Genomic DNA, 19,157 nt, shown 5'->3' with positions numbered 1-19,157 from the left:
CAACCAGTGCATACCCAAAGTACTCCCAGTGCTGTACCTTGTTTGATCTCAGTAAAAGCAGTTCAGGGTGGTGCTTTACTCCAACAATCGTCTCTATCAATTACCCTGAGGAACAGAGTTACGGACTAGACTGATTTTAGGAGTTTCTCTGGAAGAAAGAAGTGGTGAATAATGCTGCCCCAGGACACACTATGTCTCAGATGAAACACTAAGCGCTCCCTCCCTGCCTGCTCCTTGCTGGGCAGCCAAGTGGGGGATTTAACATCAAGGGTACACTGCTGATTTCCACGTCAAACGACATTGCCAAAGATCTATCGTTACTCACTTCTCCCCACCAGCTTCTGATGCCCTGGGCTGCAAGGGCAGTAACCATGTTCTCACTGCATGCTTCCTTCACTACAACTGAACATCACATGCAGGCATATGTCCGTAGTGCCCTTTATCGAGCATATTCCCAAGCTGTCTCTGTATAGCGTCAGGATGTAGCTTTGGAAAGGGAATGTGGGAACGCAGGAAATGGCTATGATCTTCCTGCAAAAGATGAAGAGTGGAGTGGAGCTTCACGAAGAAGTAAGGTAACGGTAGGGTCCAACAGCAACAGCTGGAGCAAATCGATTGCTGTGAAGAATGGTCATGCTCCTGGTTGGCAAGTGCCAGCCCCTGTCTCATGCCAATCCAGTGCCTGTTTACTCCTTAGTGAGCCAATCCAGGTTGCTAACTGGGATGGAAACCACTTGCGCTTTTTTGCTGAATGGGCTTTCTGCTCCTCGGTGGACTGAAACTGCTCAGCAAAGGATGAGTTTGTTGTTAAGGGCTAGCATGCGTGAAGCCTAGAGAGGCTGGCTGGGAGAGGGGAGAACAGGCCTGCCTTGTTTCAGCTGCAGTCAGTTGATCACTAAGCCTGTCTCATCTATCTGCACCTTGATTAGAGGAAAAAGTTGTTTTTTTTAATAAGGCTGAGGGCAAAAGCTCTGGCGAGAAATCTGTGACTGGTGTAAATCCACAGAAGTGCATATTAATTCCTAAGTTACTCTCTGTTAATTTCTGCTTGCTGCTGTTATTTTTTTTTGCTGGTAACACAGGGTCCCACCTTCCACATAGATAGCTAGCATATGAGGACCATGCCATCCGTCGGTATCTGCAGGCTGTCTGAAGCTGCAAAGCATGAGGAGTGTTTAGTCCCGTCTTACTGCTGCCCAAGAGAATTCAAGTGCTCTGAGCGTTGATGGTTGACTTTTGTTTTGCCCTATGACAAAAAGGAGTCAAAAGGTATTTTAAAAAGTCAAAGAAGAATTAAAATTCCTCTCCTGGAGCTGGAAAATGCATTTAGGCAGAAGAGGCAGTTAAAAAAAAAAACCTTCTGACAGTGGGATGTTTTAAAATCCCCGACAAAAAATGCCAGGTATCAGGGACTTTCCTAGCATTTCTAGATACTATTCATATGCAAAACTTTTAAAAACTCTTTCTCTCTCTTTGTTTCATTAAGAGAAAACCATCTGAATCAAGAGATGGAGTGGAAATTCACTTTTTTTTTTCCTTTCTTCTCTAACTCATAAAGCTCTAGTAATAAGCTGTGCTCGTAGTGGTTCCCGTACTTGTGCCTGTCTGGTGCTTGCTGAACTTGGTGCTTGATTCAGTTTTGGCAGGCACCAAGCAGGTTGACAGAGATCTGCCACCTGCCCTCCCGAAGCAGCAGCCCCTCAGACAAAAGCTGGAATAAGGTGGATCTGCAGTACAAACGCTTGTGATCAAAGGCTAGGAATGGGCCTTGCCTTTCCGACAGACAGATGCTCTGGACAGCTGGCACGGAGCTGAGCTGTGTGCCGCAGTCTGAGCAGCCATCCTCTTCTGTCAGTCATGAGCTCGCTCTCCTTGAACGGCTATGTTTGTACAAAATGTCCTATATCAAAAGCCTCTTTTGCAGTAATCTAGCAAATGCACTGCAACTCAACAATAATAAATTGATAAATAATAAAGTTGTAACGTTAAATATCTCAATAATTGCAACTCATTAAATAACAATAATTGCACAATAACCAATGTATTTGACTCAGAATAATAACACTGAATTCTTTCTCCCCAAGTTTTATACTTCTCAGAGGTAATTACACTTCAGAATGTGCCACTCAGTTTTCCCTTATTATCCAGCTACTGCCAACTCCTGCTGCTCTGCACTTCCATTTTGTCTTTGGTTGAGGGCAGTATTTGCTCAAGATGAACCTGGCTTTTGAACGGCAAATTGCAAATTGTTTCCTATCATTGAAAGAGTAGTATAAATTGGAAAATAAAGGAAGTTTAACCAAAAAAAGGCTTGAGATGGAGGAATCCTAACTTAGTGCAACATGAGCACTGGCAGCCAGGAAAGAAGGAAGGGTGTAGATTCTGTAGGTATGCAAAATTGTATTATTAATTTTAGATATTTATAGATAAAACTTATTTTTAAAACTCCTTATAATTGTCTTTTGATACATACCAACAAAGAGAAGGAGGATTCACTTTTAATCTAAAGTTTCAAATGGAAACATTTTTGTCTGCTAATATTATTGTAATTTTGTTGTTGTCGGAAATTGCCTTTCTCCTCTCTTCTGTTTTGATGAGGTCTTCCAAATCACAATTTACAACAAACAACAAATGATCTTATTTGAACTGGCTTCTTTTCAATAACTACCAGCATGATGCTATATTTAAGCAAATGAGGAAATTAAGCTTTCATTCTGAACAGGTGAAAATTTTGTCTGAATGCTGATGACACTTCCTTGGGAGAAAGCTTTCCTGCTGTCGCCCAGCACACACTGCCTCTACTCCAAAGACATCTGTTGTGACAGCATCTTACTAGATCATGAAGAAAAACAAAGAGGCTTTTCTGCAAAAACAACTTACACGTTATAGTGTGCGGAGTTTACACTCTTTAGCCAAATTTTAAAACAGCTTGAACTGTTTGGGATGTGTTAAGACGCATGAAACAGTGGCTGGGGAAATGCAAGATTTGATTCAGTAAGTTGTAAGATCATGAAGAAGCTTTAAAATACATGTGTCTTTAAAAAGAACACCAAACAAGTCAATTTTAGTATCTGAAATTTGCTGCTTTTCCTGAGACAAATGAAGAAATCTAGACCAGAGAGTAATTCTTTTACTCTTCTTTTCTTCCAATTTTTAAAAATTTTCTGAAATTTAGCTTATTTTTCTGTGGGCAGCTACATCATGAAGTGAATCACTCCTAACCACAGTAATACTGGCCACCTTTTTTTTCATGTGTCAAAGGTCTCTATACACCCTACACATCTAGAAATGAATACTATGTATGCAGGGCTTGAGCATCCTGGGTCTGTGTTCAGCGACTGAACGAGAGGATTAGGGATTAATGACTGCTGGTCTCTACTTGTAATGTCGAGGGATGTGCTGTGCAACCTTTAGAAAAGTCAGTCAGGGGTTCACCTGGTTATCTCCTGGTTTTCAAGGTGACCTAAAAAGGACTTGAGTAGGTTTTACTGCTTTCTAATTCTGAAAAAGCACTTCATAATTTGGTTGTTTTTCCCTGCCTTTCTCCGTTTTTTTTTTTTTTTTTTTTAAACTATCAAAAACATCACCTGTATTTTTTCTTGGTTCTGCTAGCAAAACCCTGCTTAAGTCTTTTAATTGTATACAATAACAGCTTTACTGGACACATGGAACAGTTAACTAGTATGACTGTTGATGTATTAGTTGAAGTTGAGCGATATTTAAAGGACTTCATGGCAGGGAGGTGAGACACAGAGATAGGAAACAGGATTACAACGTCAAGCAAAAATAAGTTTCCTTCCCTGTTGCTCACTTGTGGTATGCTTATTTTACAAACTCTGATACTCAGCATCTTTCTAGGTAAGCAGATATCTCATCTTTCATGTAACTAAAGAACAGGGAGAAAAAACCTTTTGTCTATAATTTTATTTTTGAAAGAAAAAAAAACCTTTGGTCTAGTTGTGTATCTCAAAGAAACGTGTGGGTGGGAAGACATAACCATACACACTTATTTCCCGTTTTCACCTTCAAATATGACAAACAACATCTTGCCTTGATTTGTTTTCTACCTTTGTTTATGCATCCAGGCAGAAAGTCGAACAAAGACAGCACTGGAATACAAAGAAAGAGTCAGTCCTTGTGGTATGCTGATGTAGGTAAAGCGCTTGGGAGTTTTCTGAAAGCCTGTATTTAAACAGGCAGTATTGTTACAAAAAAAAATGTTTTTCTAACAGAAAGATGGCTCTGTTTTATCTAGGTCTTTAAGAGGAAGTTCCTGTGACACTATCTGTTTAGACTGCTCTTCTTAGACTTTTATTTTTAGATTTCCCCTTCCCCCCCCCCCTCAAAATACATGAGAGAACTTAAAGGTAACCCCATTGTTTTAGGCAACTCCTATGATGTGTGGGAAGCCCTAATGCACACGTCTGCAATGCCTCCTATCATGAACGCGTAACTTCCAAAATCATAGAACAGTTAGATCATACTTTTCTTTTTTTTTTTTTTGGGCATGTGCAACCAAATTGCAATAGGCAAAGCTATAAAAGTGAATAAGCTGTGAAGGCAGAAATCTTTTTTCCCATCCTCCAGTTTGCCCCCAAATTCCACTGCTGTGTCCCTCCCAGCAGACACTAAAACCAGTCAAGGAACAGTCTATAGAAACAGTGGATTTCTAAGCAGGTAGGATGAGATGCATGTATAGAAAATACATGGCTGTAGATCTTGCCATCAGACAGTACAGCTGTGCTGCTATGTGAAATGAATAATGTAGCGATGCTTCTTATTTAAATGAAATTTTTTTTTCAGAATAAATAAAAGTACAGTGTTCCCTATGAAAAAGGGTAAACTAGCAAAGGAGAGGACTGATTATTATTTTTTTTTTCTTCTCGTCCATCTTCCAGACACAAAGACCTGAGTATTATTAATTAATATCTCAGGCAGATGTTTGACTGGAACTGGGCGGTTAATACTCCAGAATGAACAAATCCACAAGAGGTTATTTAGATTGTTTACTTGCTTTTTTACTTCTGTTTGTAAGATCTTTTATTCCTTCTACAACAAATCCTTAAATGTTTATAAATTATTAGTTATTTTCTTCAAATAATAATTAGGAACTCAAAAATATTTTACTTCTGATAAGTAACCTTTTTTTGGTCTTGCATCAAGCATTTTTAAAAATCTTTATAAGCTGATGTGCAGTCACCAGCCAGCAATCGCTAAGAGCAGACAGCTAGCTGCTTTAGCATACAGACTTCTATGCAAGGCTCCCCATGTTTAACTCTTTTTTTTTTTTTTTTTTTTTTTTTTTGTAAACACCTTTAATGGTTCAAGTGGGAAAACTCAGTGGGGGCAAGATGCTAATATGAAAAACCAATCTGAATTGTATTATGCAGCAGGACACATTGGCTTTAAAGATATTTCCTACTATAATTTGTTGCTTTGTTGATCTGGCAGGTTACATGTAAATAACATTTAAAATTTATCTTCTGTGGTATATTAGAAACTTTCTCTATTTTGTTCCATTCTCACCCTGTTGTAAGCTTTAACAGGAAATGGCAACTTAAACATCAATGGCTATGTTTCCATTCTTCGCAACTGCTTCTCAGCACAGCGCTTATTAGAATTGTTTTTACGTACCAACTGGAATGTCCTATTTCAGATCTAATGCTATTTTGTCCATTTTCTTTGATGCACTGAAATAAATAATCTTAGGATCCCTCATGCATGTACCTTTCTGGTACAGTGACTTGCGTAAACAGTCACCTGACCTGAAATAAAAAACTTTAGTTTTTTAGTTTACTTTAGTTCTATCTGGAGAAGCACGACGATGTTCAGTTCCCATTACAGATGGGAACAGGCTGTGCACTATAACTGAGAACCTGAAAAAGAACCAGGAGCACACTACTGCCTTACTGCAAGAAACATAATGTAAAGTAAGATGCTATTTGTTTGTACTACTTAAAAACATGGTGAAGAAGTGTCATAATCTTAATATACGTTGATTAGGCTGACAGAAGATACTTTCAGATGCTATTCTACATCTTTCCATTAAAAAGTAAGGCTGTGTAGGAAGAAGAAATATAACTAAAGTATTATTTCCCAGCTTCATAGTATAACCATAGTGCTTCCAAAAGCTCGTTTTGATAGAAGTGGTTGTTGTGAACTGGCAAATCTGGTGACTCTGCCTGACTTCTCCCTTTGTAAGCATGCCTCAAAGTGTTCATGGTGTACACGCAGACCTCCTCCTTCAGGCAGAACCCCCATTGCCCACCCTCCCATCATCTTAGGCTCTAGCAGGGCTGGTGAGTGGGTAAAGTTCACTGATACGTGAGAATCTGCCATGAGTACTAAATTAATATCATGAATATACATAATTTACAGCAAACTGTTCCCCAGAGCAGGCAGTCTACTCATCAACTCAGGCTTCAATGGTAAATGAGGAGAGCAGCCCTTTTTTCCTGTTCCTGAAATCTGTTATTTCGTTTTTATAAAAGAAGATTTATGTAATCAGATTTTCCCCTGAATATCGTAAACAGTGATGTGACACAGATGCATGTTGCCATTAATGGGAAGGGATTGCTTTCAAAAGTTATCTTGAGACTAGAGCATAAACGAGAGCTTCAATTATGAGTAGGACGATTCTAGGAATTTCTGCTTTTTCCTGATGTAGTCGTCATGCACTCATCGCACAGCCCACAGCTCTTCAGCTCCTGGGAGCTCCTCTGAGCCCACGCGTGGGCCAGGTTGCATCTCATGGAGCTAAACCTTGTCTAGCAGGTACCTGCCAAGTGCTCCAAATTGCCAGCTGGGAGTTTGGGATGGGAAGAGCACCCCTGAGGTGAACACCACTGCATTACTCAGACACCCACAGGCAACCACCTGCTAGTACCACTCCTAAATGGAGCGGTGGGACACTGGGATATGGTGGCCATCTCTGATTTCCAGGCTACTCTGAGCCTCCCCTGCCTTGGCTCCCCTGGTGCACTGCAGCCTGGCTGTTCTCTCCTAACTGAAGATTTTGGCACATGAAGTCAGGAACACGGGCAGTGTCTGTCTTACGTGAGCATCTCTATATTTCACCAGTCATCTTTGTGTACTAAATCTGCTCATGTGTTGCACAGGAGCTTACACCAGGGACAAGTACACTGTCATTTAAAAACATTCCTTCTGGAAACTAAGATGTAATTGTTCATGGGCTAAGGTCATGTAGACTGTTGCATCTGCAATTTGGTTCCTAGAAGTGATAGGCAGCTCTTCTGAGCTTAACATCTGCCCTTTACATTTTGTTGTTATGGCAACAGCACAAACCATCTCCTTGTGACTAATCTGCTTTGCTTTTCTCCATCTAGGTTTTAAGCAGGAGAAAGAACCACAGACATAGTTTCCCCTGCTCCTTCCCCCACTGCCTCCAAATGTTTTCTCTCCTCAACCCTTCCCAGAACTGCTGCTGGCGGGGGGAGCAGGAGTTCTGTATGAAGATGGACAGGGAATTTAACCTTAGCAAGTGACTGTGCTTGTACTGTCTCTCACCGAAGAGCGTAGCAACCAAAGGCTGTTCTGTTACAAAAATGAATCCAATTTATTGACTAGAAAAGTATTAATAATGTAAGAAGTAAGTATGAAGGATTTCAACCTAAAATGCTGATCCTGATTTTAATATAATACGTGCATTTATACCAGATTAACGTCAAGAAGTGATGTTTCCGTGAAAGCAAGAAGTGGATAGAGAAGCAAGTTACTGGGAGCTAGCAGTAACCTCAGCTGCTTAGCTAAGTTGCTCAGCACTTTTCCAAGGGGCTTGTAACTTTTTCAGATTGCACATTTCCTGGCCAATGTTTCTTTTTGCCTCAAGATAATTTTGGAAATGTCATCAGTCTGAGAGGAAATGTCATGTTCCATAGTTATTTCTCTAACGGTGAGAGAATAGGGATGGTCCCTGTGGCCCAAAAGTAAGGCAGACCCGTCTTCCCGCTAAGACTTCTACTCTTTGCCCTTCACAATGCCTAGAGTTGCCCAAAGCTTTGTATTATGAGTATGAGGCAGGCAAGTTCTTACTTCTTCCACTACTTCATTGTTATTTTCATGGAGCAACTAAGGTGTTTATGTAAAGATATTTCAGATGAAGCTCAGAATAGAACACTTTCTCCATTTTTATAACAAAAATTAATCCCAGGGAGATATTTCGGATGGAGTGGATTTGACTGTGGTCCTGGTAACTCACAGGCACGATTCATAGAAATCTTGATCCTAACGAGCCCTTTGCTGTCTAGCAAACAGCTTCACAGGCCATTTGTAAAGCGTGCGTTGCTTCCTCTTCTAAGGCTGCTCTTCACTAATGATCTAGTTGTATTTCTAATTAAACATTAGTCCCTCATTTTGCCTTTTGTCAAGAACTACAGATTGCTTTTGAATAGCTTTTGTGTGTTCTCTGATTATAATTATTTTATTATCACTATTGTCATAGTATTTGGGAACCTATACCATAGCTCAACATACTACTCTCCATACTTAGTGATAAATGCTGGTTTCCAGCATTTTCTAGTTTGACAAATATTACCTAATATTGTAACATAATTTGGCTAAAAATAACGAACAAACTGCATGCAGATCATGTGTCAAGACTGAACAGCTTTGTGTGTGTGTGTACATTCTGTACATGTGTCTCTACATCTGTGTGTGTGGTATAGAGGGGAAGGAAGAGGAGTAAACTGTGAAATTTCAAAGAACTGCTGGCTTTAGAGAGCAAAGCGGAGATAAAGGTGGGCTTATGGTAACTAACCTTCAGAGAAAATCAAACCAACACGGTTCACAGAGTCACCAGAAATTAAAAGATGTTTACAAATGCAGCTTCCTCTCTTATTTAGGAACCCAGTCTTTCCTCCATCAAAGACAATGAAAGAAATCTTGCTAGTTTTACAGCGTACCCTTCCAGCCTCCCTTTCTCTAGGCAGTACGTTGGGACAAAAGGGAGCATAGCACTGTAGTGTGTCTATCAGTCACCTTTTTTCTGGTGTCATCTCATGAAACTGTCACATACTAGCTCAAATTGTGAGAGTTAGGTATCTGCAAGTGCATCTAGCTGGGGCTGGGGAGGCAAATGCCTGGTTCCAAACTTCTCATGTATTCAGCAATAAAATACGATCAGTCACATATTAAAAAAACCTAGACCTATAATTACATAATTTGCATACTCAAATTTAAGGGCATTACAGCAGATACTGTCCATACTATGTGTCGTGTACAGTTCATAGTCCATTAATAATACTTGACAGTTAATAACGAGGATAGGATGTCAGCTGATTACAACTACTATAGCATTTTTTTTTTCCTGATGTACTTACCCAACCAATAAAGAAATAATTTTAACAGCTGAAGCTCAGGAGACTGCCTGTGCAGCTCTATAGAACATGTAGCTTATACTTTGGCTGAAAATGCATTTATTATATACGTTCTAGAAATTAAGAATTATAATATTAAAAAAAAAATCCAAAATACCTGTGTCAGATTTCTTAAGACATAGTTTGTTATTTGCCTTATCAAAAATAATAATAATAATAATAAGCTCATTGCAAGAGTCTGGTCCTACTCTAGCCTATAGAAATAATTTGGGAAATCAGAATAGACTGTGGGTGATAATGCTAAAGGTCATAAGAAATCAGGAAAAGCTCTAATAGTGAAAGTGCTGTTCAGTGTCTGGTGGTTCACATATGTATTTTGAAACTGAACAAGTAGCTTTTTATCTAAATAGAGGTTATCTGCTGTCTTGATGTAATGGAGAAAGGCCAACACTATTAGTGATGGAGAAAGCTGTTGTATTTCTTTTCTCAGCTGGAAACATTTTACTGCAAAGCTCGAGACTGAGATCATCCTTTTTAAGCAGTGGTATAATCCCAGCATCACACGTGTCCTCTCAAGAAGTTTATAATGCTTTAGATGGCAAACTTACAGACCTTTCCAATCCAAGGGAGCAGAGACACCTTGCTGCTTGAGAAAGTTTGCTATGTCAGGGCCTTACAGTGCTACAGTGTGACAGAGAGAACAAGTTGCTGCATATCACAACTTGTGTGGTATTTCTTTTCAGAGGCTGTAATCAAGTGAAATGATGTGTCAGGCTACCTCACCTGGGCTTTTACTGTTGCTGTATCTAGAGAAGGAAAAGACCAGCTCTGGTGCTGGCTCTGCTGCAGCTGTAACTGGTGCATGGTGATTGTAACCTTGCTGTACAGTTGTAATGTGGACGCCTGAGTGTTTTGGCTTGTTCTGGAATCGTGACTCAGATCCTTGCCACCTGAGAAACTACTTAATCAGAAATTACTTAAAACTCTTCTTCTCTTGCTTTTCTGAAATAAGCCTCCTTTGCTTTGTTCTCTTTGGGAAGCACATCATAATATGATTTCCAAACATACCAGGACTTAAAGGAAATGGTTTTCATTCTGGCCGTTTGTCTGTCTGCCCAAGGCATGATTACTTCTCAGTAATCATTCTTGCTGAGAGCTGCCACTTCAAATTTTGTTAAAAATTTTGAAATAAAATAAATTATGTGAAGAGAAGGAACAGTGAGATACTTGGATTTTGTAAAGCTTGTATGTAAATGTATACTAGTCCTTCTGCATGTGCACATTGTGATGGTATAATCATAAACGCACAATCTTTTAAGCCAGGACTATACCAATGCAACTGCTTATTTCAGTGCCCTGAAATGCTCTTTCCATGTGTCTGCTGCTGGGGGAGAATACCTTTACAAAGAGGATACAGGTCTGTCTCAGCCCTGCTGTGGCAAAGTGTGCCAAGACCATGGCACAAATAACAGGATTAACCTTTCTGCAGCTAACTCCAAAAGCAGTTAAGTAAACTTGCTGTTTGAGCAGTACTGAAGTTATGGATAGTGCTGCTACACAAACCAGAAAAGAAATAAAGAGCGACTAGTTTCAAGTTACATGAGTCTGCTTGCATAACACCGGAAGAAAAAGTGGTAGCAATGGAAATATTGTCACATTTTCAAGAGGCCATCATTGGGGATAAAGAATAGAAGGACACACAGCCATAAAGAGAACAGAATGATTGGCAAGGTCATGCTAAGATTTTCCAGACCTGTATATATATGTGTGTATATTTATCAAATAAAGAAAATGTTTTGCAAGCAATGTAATTGTCACTTAAGTACTTATGGAAAATACCATTAAAGAAGAGAAAAAAACCTCAAACTTTCATTAAACTCAGATGCATATCTGTTCTATGCAGAAGACAGACAGATGTCAGGAAGCAGGTGACTAATGACGTGGAACTCTGAGAATTCTTGCCTTAGATAAGCAATTATTAGAGAAACATTCAGCCGATCACAATAAATACAATTTTGCAGAAGCCTAATGGAAAATCCTTTAAGCCATTCATAACGAATAATCCCAGCTAAGCATAAAATAGCAAACATGCTGATTTACAGGGGTTCCTTTTTCAGGGTGCTGCTTTAAGCCCAAAATAGGCATTTTTATTCCCCAGGGAACCACAGCTTATCACAATTAAGTATCTGTATGTGTCTAAAAGGTGGTAATTACATTTCTAATGAACATGAACATCCGTAAGCACTATACAGTTACATTTTTAAGAGCTGAGTGAGACACAGATACACCTAGAGCTAAGAAGTCACAGCACTGTTGTATCTGAGCAGAGCGCATTAAAATGTGAATTATTGTTCCACAAAGTAACAGACAGTAGAATTATTATTTTGAATTGTCTTGTTGAAGGCTTGGTCTTCCCATAGCTGCTTGAAGTCTATAGCAATAAGGACAGCTCTGAGCTGTGCGCAGGAACAAACTGCATTCAACAAAGGTTGGGCAGTACCTTTAGAAACTGGTAAGACTATGCAATTTGTCATCTGAAGTAAAGACCTACCTGCAGCAGCTTTCTGATTCTTTTCAGGTTGTGTATCAAGAGAAGATTCTTCTCCTGTGAAACCCGGTCCAGCTGTTCGTCCACTTGTATTAGCAAATTCTGTAAAAGGATTGTTGCCATTGCTTCATTGTTGGACGCAGCCTCCCTAAAGAATCAATGAAGGAGATAACCACATGTCATAAGAAGTGTCAGTCTATCTGTACAGAAAATTACAATCAATTCAGAAATTTAGGCAGCAAAAAAAGGCTTTAAGTTACACGATGACTTGCATATAGTTAGTGGTTTGTGAATAACTGATTTTATGATCCTTTATTCATGCAAGTATGCAGCTATAAAGACAGGGTGAAGATGTTCTTAGCACAGGCTATGGAGTCAGCTAGAGGGGAGACAATCAGGGTTTTCTAATCTGTGTCTCAGTGAATATTTAAGCATTTTTAGCCCACTTCCCAGAGGGAACGAGGCTTATGCATACTATCCCTCTCACTCTGACAGTTACACAGATGTAATTTCTGAATTTGCTGCCCAGTTTCAAACACAGTTGACAGTGAGCTTGAAGTCCAAAAGATCGTATGTTCTTACAAATTCCACAGAAAACTGCCAGATTGGTAGAGGAGAGGAATCCAAATTAGTGCCTCCACTGAGGAAAATGGCAGTAAAAACTTGCTCCAGGAGGCAACAGCCAGATGGCCAGTCAGCAGATACATATCTTCACACCAAGCACCAGATGAGCCTTCGCCCAGCCAAACTATTTGGGGATACAGGAAGACTCTGAAGCTACTGGTGAAGGGTATGTAGGGGACAAAGGACACAAACGCACACAAGAACAGACTTTACTGGTGCTGCTGTTCATGGAACAGCTTGTTACATGAAGGGCAGTAACATTAGTGAGCAAAATAGAGGAAGACAGACTTTGAACTGCATGGCACCCTTGTCCTTGGGATATTTTCTCTCTCCTTGCCCCTCAAATGGCAGATGCCTGTTTGAGATATGCCTGCTAAATCTGGCAAAAAGAGATTTTAATGTTTCCCGTGTTCTGACAGCCCCATAAACACTGAGCTATAAACTGTAAGGAAAGATTCTACTGCTTAACAGATTGACTTTTTTTTTTTTTTAGTAGTCCTCTAGTAGTCTTGTGGATTTAGCTTGAAAAATTGAGATGTCTCTTTCTAGTATGACTAATATTTATTTTTTTTTTGGCACTGAGTTCTGAATTTTCTTAAGATAACTACCCAGTGAATTTAATCCAAATTTGTGCATAAATTCACCTTCTAAAGAACAGTTCCTGCAAGTAGCTGGCTTGCTCCCCAAAATTATATATCCAGTTTTAAGTGCAGTTTTGGACAATTTTATAATTTGGACAATTTGAATAATTTTATGCTGCGAGAGGTAAAAGTATAACATTTCCATTGGAAACTAACTTGCTTTTTTCTTTTCCTACGTAAAACCTGTAATACCATTGATTTGCTAGACCATTTTTATTGAATTTTGTTTAGGAGTAAGTTCAAATGAAACCTCACCTCCAGACATTCCTTAAATTTAACTTTGACAGTTCAGTAGGATATATCCATAACTAGTGGAATACCATTCTTGGAGTGCAGATGCCTGCACAGCTCACCAATGAGCACCCTAAAATCTGCCAGATAACAAAAGAATTGGTTATGACTGAAATCACATGAGAGGGAATAAATTTAATCCTACCAATCTTGGCTTTCTATCCATTGTGCTAGTAGGTGCCGGATTTCCATGGGGAAGTTATCATCATAGAACTGGTCTACCTGCTCCAAAAACTTTATTTCCAGTTGTTGAACTTGACTCCATTGGGACATACTGCAAAAGAAAAGATTAAATGTGTTTGTCATTGAAAGGTGAGTATCAATTAATAATCCAAAATGCATACATAACTTATTTTCATTGTGGTTCTTATTATATACTTTAATCTTCCTGTTTATTCTGTCTTTCAAAACAGATGGTACTTGACTAAAGTTAGTCAGTTAAAGGGAAGAGAGAGAAAAGTGAGCAAGACCATTAAAAGAAGTTCTAGCTCTTACAGTTGAATGGGCACCTCTGCCAATTTCCTTCCTTAAAACAGATGTTACAATGCTTACAAAGCGGGAAGATTTACACAGCATCTCTCATCAAGAGAAGCAGCTTAGGATTGTACTCTTCAAATCCAGGCAGAACTATTCTTATGAAAGAGTAGTAGCAAGCAACCAATTTGTTCTCTTTTTAGTGAATTCATACAACTCAAATTTTTCCTAAAGCCACAATGTTTGTATATTATTGTGTTCTTCCTAGAGCCCCACACCTTCTGTTTGGAGAGTACTGTTTGGTTTACAACCTAAATTGTTTATCTAGTACAGCTTTTCTATTTTTTTTTTAAATTGCCATAGAATTCTGAGATTTCATGTTATAGAAAGAAGAAAAAAAAAAGGGGAAGTGTAAAGTCATATGAAAACTATAAGACAAGCAAGACTAGCATCACTCAATGGCAGGTTCTAAAATTCTTACTGAAATAACTATCCCAAGTAAGTTTTGGCTGTTTACTGAGATACTGGAGTTAGAAGCTTGGTTGTTCCAGATTTTAGGTGGGCTGAACTAATACCTGCTGCTCTCCATGGACTAAAGAGATCATTTTGGGTGAGGAGGCTCTCTACGTAGACACCTCAGTGAGAGTGACTCTCCACTTGGGAGAATGTTACCTTTCTGATATCTGCACTCTACGGTTGCACCACATCATCATTAATCTCACAGGTGAAAACACCCTTTTCATTGTGGTTTTTTTTCAGTGCAGCAAAGACTAAAGAGAAAACATTGCTTCAGGGCAGGCTACGGGAGGCTATAATTCTAGATGTGGCACGCCGATAAAAAGTCAGCAGTAGGGTTGGGAACAGGCCATCTGGGAGAAGCAGAGAAGAGGGATGCCCTAGGGCCTGCGCCCTGCGATTGCGGTCCTCCAGTGGGCTCCGTCCACAGCCTGGTCCCATACTAGAGGTTGTCTTCCCTTTTGCTAGAATGTTTGTTCGTGTTAACAAACTACACAAAATCCAGTCATGGACTACAGATTGCACTGCAGTAGGTCAACATATGATATCTGTTTGAACATTTTTGATAGAAAATTGTCGTGAAAAAAAAAGATGAGCTTTCATAAAAATTTACTTTTTTTTTATACAAAGTTGACCTTTTTATAAGGAGCTTTTCTAGTTCCAGTTCTGAATCGTAGTTTCAGAATGTCAACATGTTGAAGTTGAGAATACATCATATTTTTGATGCTGTGGTCTTTCCCTTTGCATTTTTTTGAAGTTAGAGGAGGGGAAAAAAAAGAAGATAAAGTATCTCAAGGTGTAAGAGAGTCCTGAGCAAGTAAAAGTGACAGGTTTTTGTTTCTCCTTGAAAAGGCTGGATGGGATGATTCTGTGTGCGGTGTGAAGGACGCTATAACGTCAGTGGAAATGTGCCCAGTGACATTTCCCTCCTCTTTATTACTTCCATTCAGAGAGGAAAAAATATTGCCTGAACATTTCCTTTGTCTCTTTAAATTGCTGCGAAGCAGTAACACAGAGGAGCGTTTGCCTGTCTTTGTTGCTATGCTGATAGTTATAAAGAATCACAGACCTTATTTCTTGAGGTACATATAAGGAGCCGAATCACAAGGCATTAATAACTCATGTTCAGAAAAAAAATCCAAACCATTAAGCTCTGTAAGCCTGGTTGCATTCAGTGGGACTTTTTATTGCAATTTCTGGTGAATTCTGGTGAATATGACAGCCCAAAAAGTTTAGTAAGAAAACTTAATAATATTATCTAAAGGAAAAAAAGAGCCAAAAACCCCAAAGGCAAGATTTTGTCCTCTCCTGAGGCCTGCGTAAGGTGCAGGGTCACTCACGGGCACAAGTGCTCGTGGGGCACACGGGTGCGGTTTGTGAACGGGGTTTTCGTGCCCCGCTCGGTACCGCACACCCCGCCATCCCTCCTCCCTGCACCTGCAGTCCTGCCCGTTAAAGAGCTCAGGCAGCTGCAGTTTACTCTGCATCCCCGCCGAAGGCAGCCGGCAGGAACGGGGGGACGTGTAACGGCGGGTACCGGCTATCCCGCAGGCGCCGAGAACCGCTTCGCCCTTCCCAGCCCCTCTCCCCTGCAAGCGGGACGGCACGGCACGGCACGGCACGGCCGCCCTCTCTCCGGCTCCCCGGCCTCCCCCCGCACCCCCGGGGCTCCCCACTTGCCTGCGCCAGCGGGTCCGGGCCCAGCCCTGCTGCCGGCGGCGGCTGCTACCTCCTACCCGCCCCGCGCTGCCGCCGCCGCGCTTTATGCGGCGCCCGCCCCCGACCCCGGCCCCGCCGGTAGCGGCCTTCCTGTGCGTCAGGCGGGCCCGCGGCCTGCGCGCCCCGCCGAGGGCCCCGGGGAAGGGAGAGCAGGGCCCCGGGGACAGGAGGGCCTCGCCTGGGTGCCGAGCGCTTGAAAACCCCCGGGAAAGCGCCGGGTCCACCTTGTGTCTCGGTACCGCGATGTTTCGGGTGTGGTGAAACCTTCAGGGCAGGTGTCAGAGAAACAGAAGTCACAGCAGTGATCTAGGAAAAGTTCAGAGGAGGGAGGAGGCGATTTTTCTTCAGAAGACTTAAAAATGAAAACGTAAACCTTTCCAGTTCCTACTGTGAGGCCCAAGCCTGGGCTGGGGTCCCCCGGGAGCCAGGCTGCTGCTGCTTTTCTGAGCGGCTTCCCCATGCACATGCTCACCATCCAGCCTGGGATGAACACGACTCCAAAGCTGAAGAGCAATCCTTAGAGGAGTCTGGTGAGAGAACACGGAGACACCATGTGCCATGGCTGCCTACAAGCGGCTGCCGGCGTTCCTCATTTCAGGTGGTACCTGAGATGCAGTAGCTTCTCTCCAAGGTATCAGATTCAGTCCCTGACCTAAGGAGTTGAGAATCCAACATTGTATCTGTAAGTAATGTTCTTACAGCAAGGGTTACGGCAACAGAGACGTGCTCCAAGTATTTTTTTCCCTAAAGAACTGCATCATTGGAAAGAGGGTTTCTATAATAGCAGGCACAACGCTGCTAAAACCAAAGTGATTGGAAAACGCTAAATTATGGCCGTTTCAAATCCATCTTACCTCGGCACAGAGCCTGAGTGGTAGGGCTGTGGCTCTGGTGTGATGCAAAGCAGCTGCAATCTGCCCTGAATAGAATCCTTTTGAGTGACTGTTGTTTTATTTGTCATATTTTGTCTTCCCAGAAACTCCAGTCATGAGCAAGGCTTTTCTGCGCCAGGCTGTGCAAACCCAGAGTCAAGAGGCACACTTAAAGAACCTGCCAGGGAGCTGACCCCATGGTATTACACTCTGTACGCTGGGAGGAACACGAAACCTTGTTCAAGTCAGAAAGCCAGGTGCTGGAGATGCAGTTAAGAGGAAAGTGTGTGTCCCTATTGACATGTAATCACATTTTCCCCATAGAGCAGAGGAAGAATGGAAAGCAAGGTGAGAAGCTTTGTTACATAGGCAACTTCTAGAAGATTGTATACAGGTGTCAGCAACTGACTCAAGTCTGAATATTGGCTGGGTAGACATCATAGTCACTGTGCACGTTCTTGAAATGAGATTTGGTGTTGTCTTTAGTAGTATTTAGCAATTTTTCAGGTGCATTTTTACACAGAGAGCCAGGATCATAACAGAAGTCTGTAAAATCCTGATTTATAGAATTGTGTGGTCCAGTGCATATTTCAGTAGACTCTATTTATTTCTGTTATTCTCTTATGCTGTATCATTGCATATTTGCTTATTACCTTTTTCAAGTGAGAGGAGGATATAATGTACTAGAGGATTTTCTTCAGCCTGTTATTTTTTTTTGCTGAATGACTAGAGTGCAAAGTTGTGTTAGCTTTACAACACAGAAACAAAAGCTGGGCATCTAAGGCCAGAGGAATGCTTCTGTTGCTGTTCATGACCAGATGCACATCTAGTCCCAAATTGCATTTTGAGTTCTGTAAGCAGCTGTTCTTGGTTCTGATTTAACTCAGCTGCCACTGGCTCAAAAGAGCTGATACTACAGCGGAAGGACAATATTTTTACTGCCTTTTTTTTTTTTTTGGGGGAACTGGAGACCAGACTGAATGTCAGACTTGCTCTTTGACTGAAGAGGTCAGTCCCCAAATATAGCCAGAGTTTGGCAAGTCCCTGATTACTCAGGCCTGCCATCTGTCCTTTAGATTTCAACAGGCATAGGAAGCTATACAGCTGCATTTTATCTGCATTTCTATTTTTTGATGATGGATATCCTGGCATTTCATTCAGAACACATACACTTACACACATTTCTTAATCTTTCCATGCGGCTGGAAAGATTGTGTACGTGGTAAATAATCTTAGGGACCAACTAGAGTTTTGTTAAATTTTGTTCTCTACCATTTGCCAAATCTTCAGTTTTCTACGATGGCTGATTTTCACATGGTTTACTGTGTACTGGTAAGCTTGCGTTGCTACCACATCAGGACATTGAATTAGTAATTTGAGGACCACCCAGGAAAAAACATTGATTAGTAATTTGATTTCGTGCTGCCAGTAGGGGGAACTATTGCACTGTACCTTTTTCCTTAGCCTTTAAATAAATATCGGTAACTGTTTGTTTTTCTTTTTAGATTAAGTACCCATTCTCTGAGCATCCTTACATAACTGCTATCCGTAATGATAAGGAGACAGGTAGTTCATACCATCCCAATAAAACATGACAGTAACAGGTTTCCAGTCCCCTTTTTGCTTGCTGTTTCTCTGCTCAACCTAGAAAAGAAGCTATATAGTGGAGTGGTTGCTATTAAGATGATATTATGCTTCCTATTATCTGATGTAAACATCTATTCAGGCTTGTTTCAAGAAGCCATGAGAAAAATGTTCAGTTAGGAGTCACTCCCAAAACCTAACGTAATCAGAGATCAGTTTCTGGGAAGGTCTTCCCTCTTCCCTTCTTCCTCCTCCCGTGTTCTGGCAGGTACAGCACTGAAGGCAGGTCAGTTGCTGGGATGGGGAGCAGCTGTGGGGGTGCTGGATGGCGCAGCGATGCCTGCTGAGCTAACACATGAGGAGGGTGTGAAGAAGGCAGCAGCAGCGTGGACTGAAAGGAGAAGCTCAAGGGCAAGGAGTTGTGGCTCACACTCGGTGGAGGAGTTCAGCGAGGCACACTGGCAAGGCAGGACAGGCTGCAGTGATTCTTGCAAAGACAGGGGCAAGGAAGTAAAGAGCCTAGGGCAGGCCTTGGAAGGGAAGGAGTTTCTTC

General features: G+C 41.2%; 1 protein-coding gene across 2 annotated transcripts in view; it reads right to left on the bottom strand.

The window, feature by feature from the left end:
• STAT4 (signal transducer and activator of transcription 4) overlaps window positions 1–13,712 on the bottom strand; it is a 40,094-nt gene extending 26,382 nt beyond the window's left edge. For both annotated transcript variants that reach the window (XM_010118469.2, XM_086751399.1), the window contains exons 1-2: window positions 13,585–13,712; window positions 11,887–12,031 (exon numbers count right to left, since the gene is read on the bottom strand). In XM_010118469.2, coding sequence (XP_010116771.2) covers window positions 11,887–12,031; window positions 13,585–13,712 — 273 coding nt within the window. The remainder of the gene's footprint in view (window positions 1–11,886; window positions 12,032–13,584) is intronic.
• Between the last annotated feature and the right edge of the window lie 5,445 nt (window positions 13,713–19,157).

Source organism: Chlamydotis macqueenii, chromosome 6 (assembly GCF_036417535.1).
Source record: "Chlamydotis macqueenii isolate bChlMac1 chromosome 6, bChlMac1.mat, whole genome shotgun sequence".
NCBI lineage: Eukaryota > Metazoa > Chordata > Aves > Otidiformes > Otididae > Chlamydotis > Chlamydotis macqueenii.
Note: the sequence above shows the minus strand (reverse complement) of the source record. Positions and strands in the feature narration are given on the sequence as shown.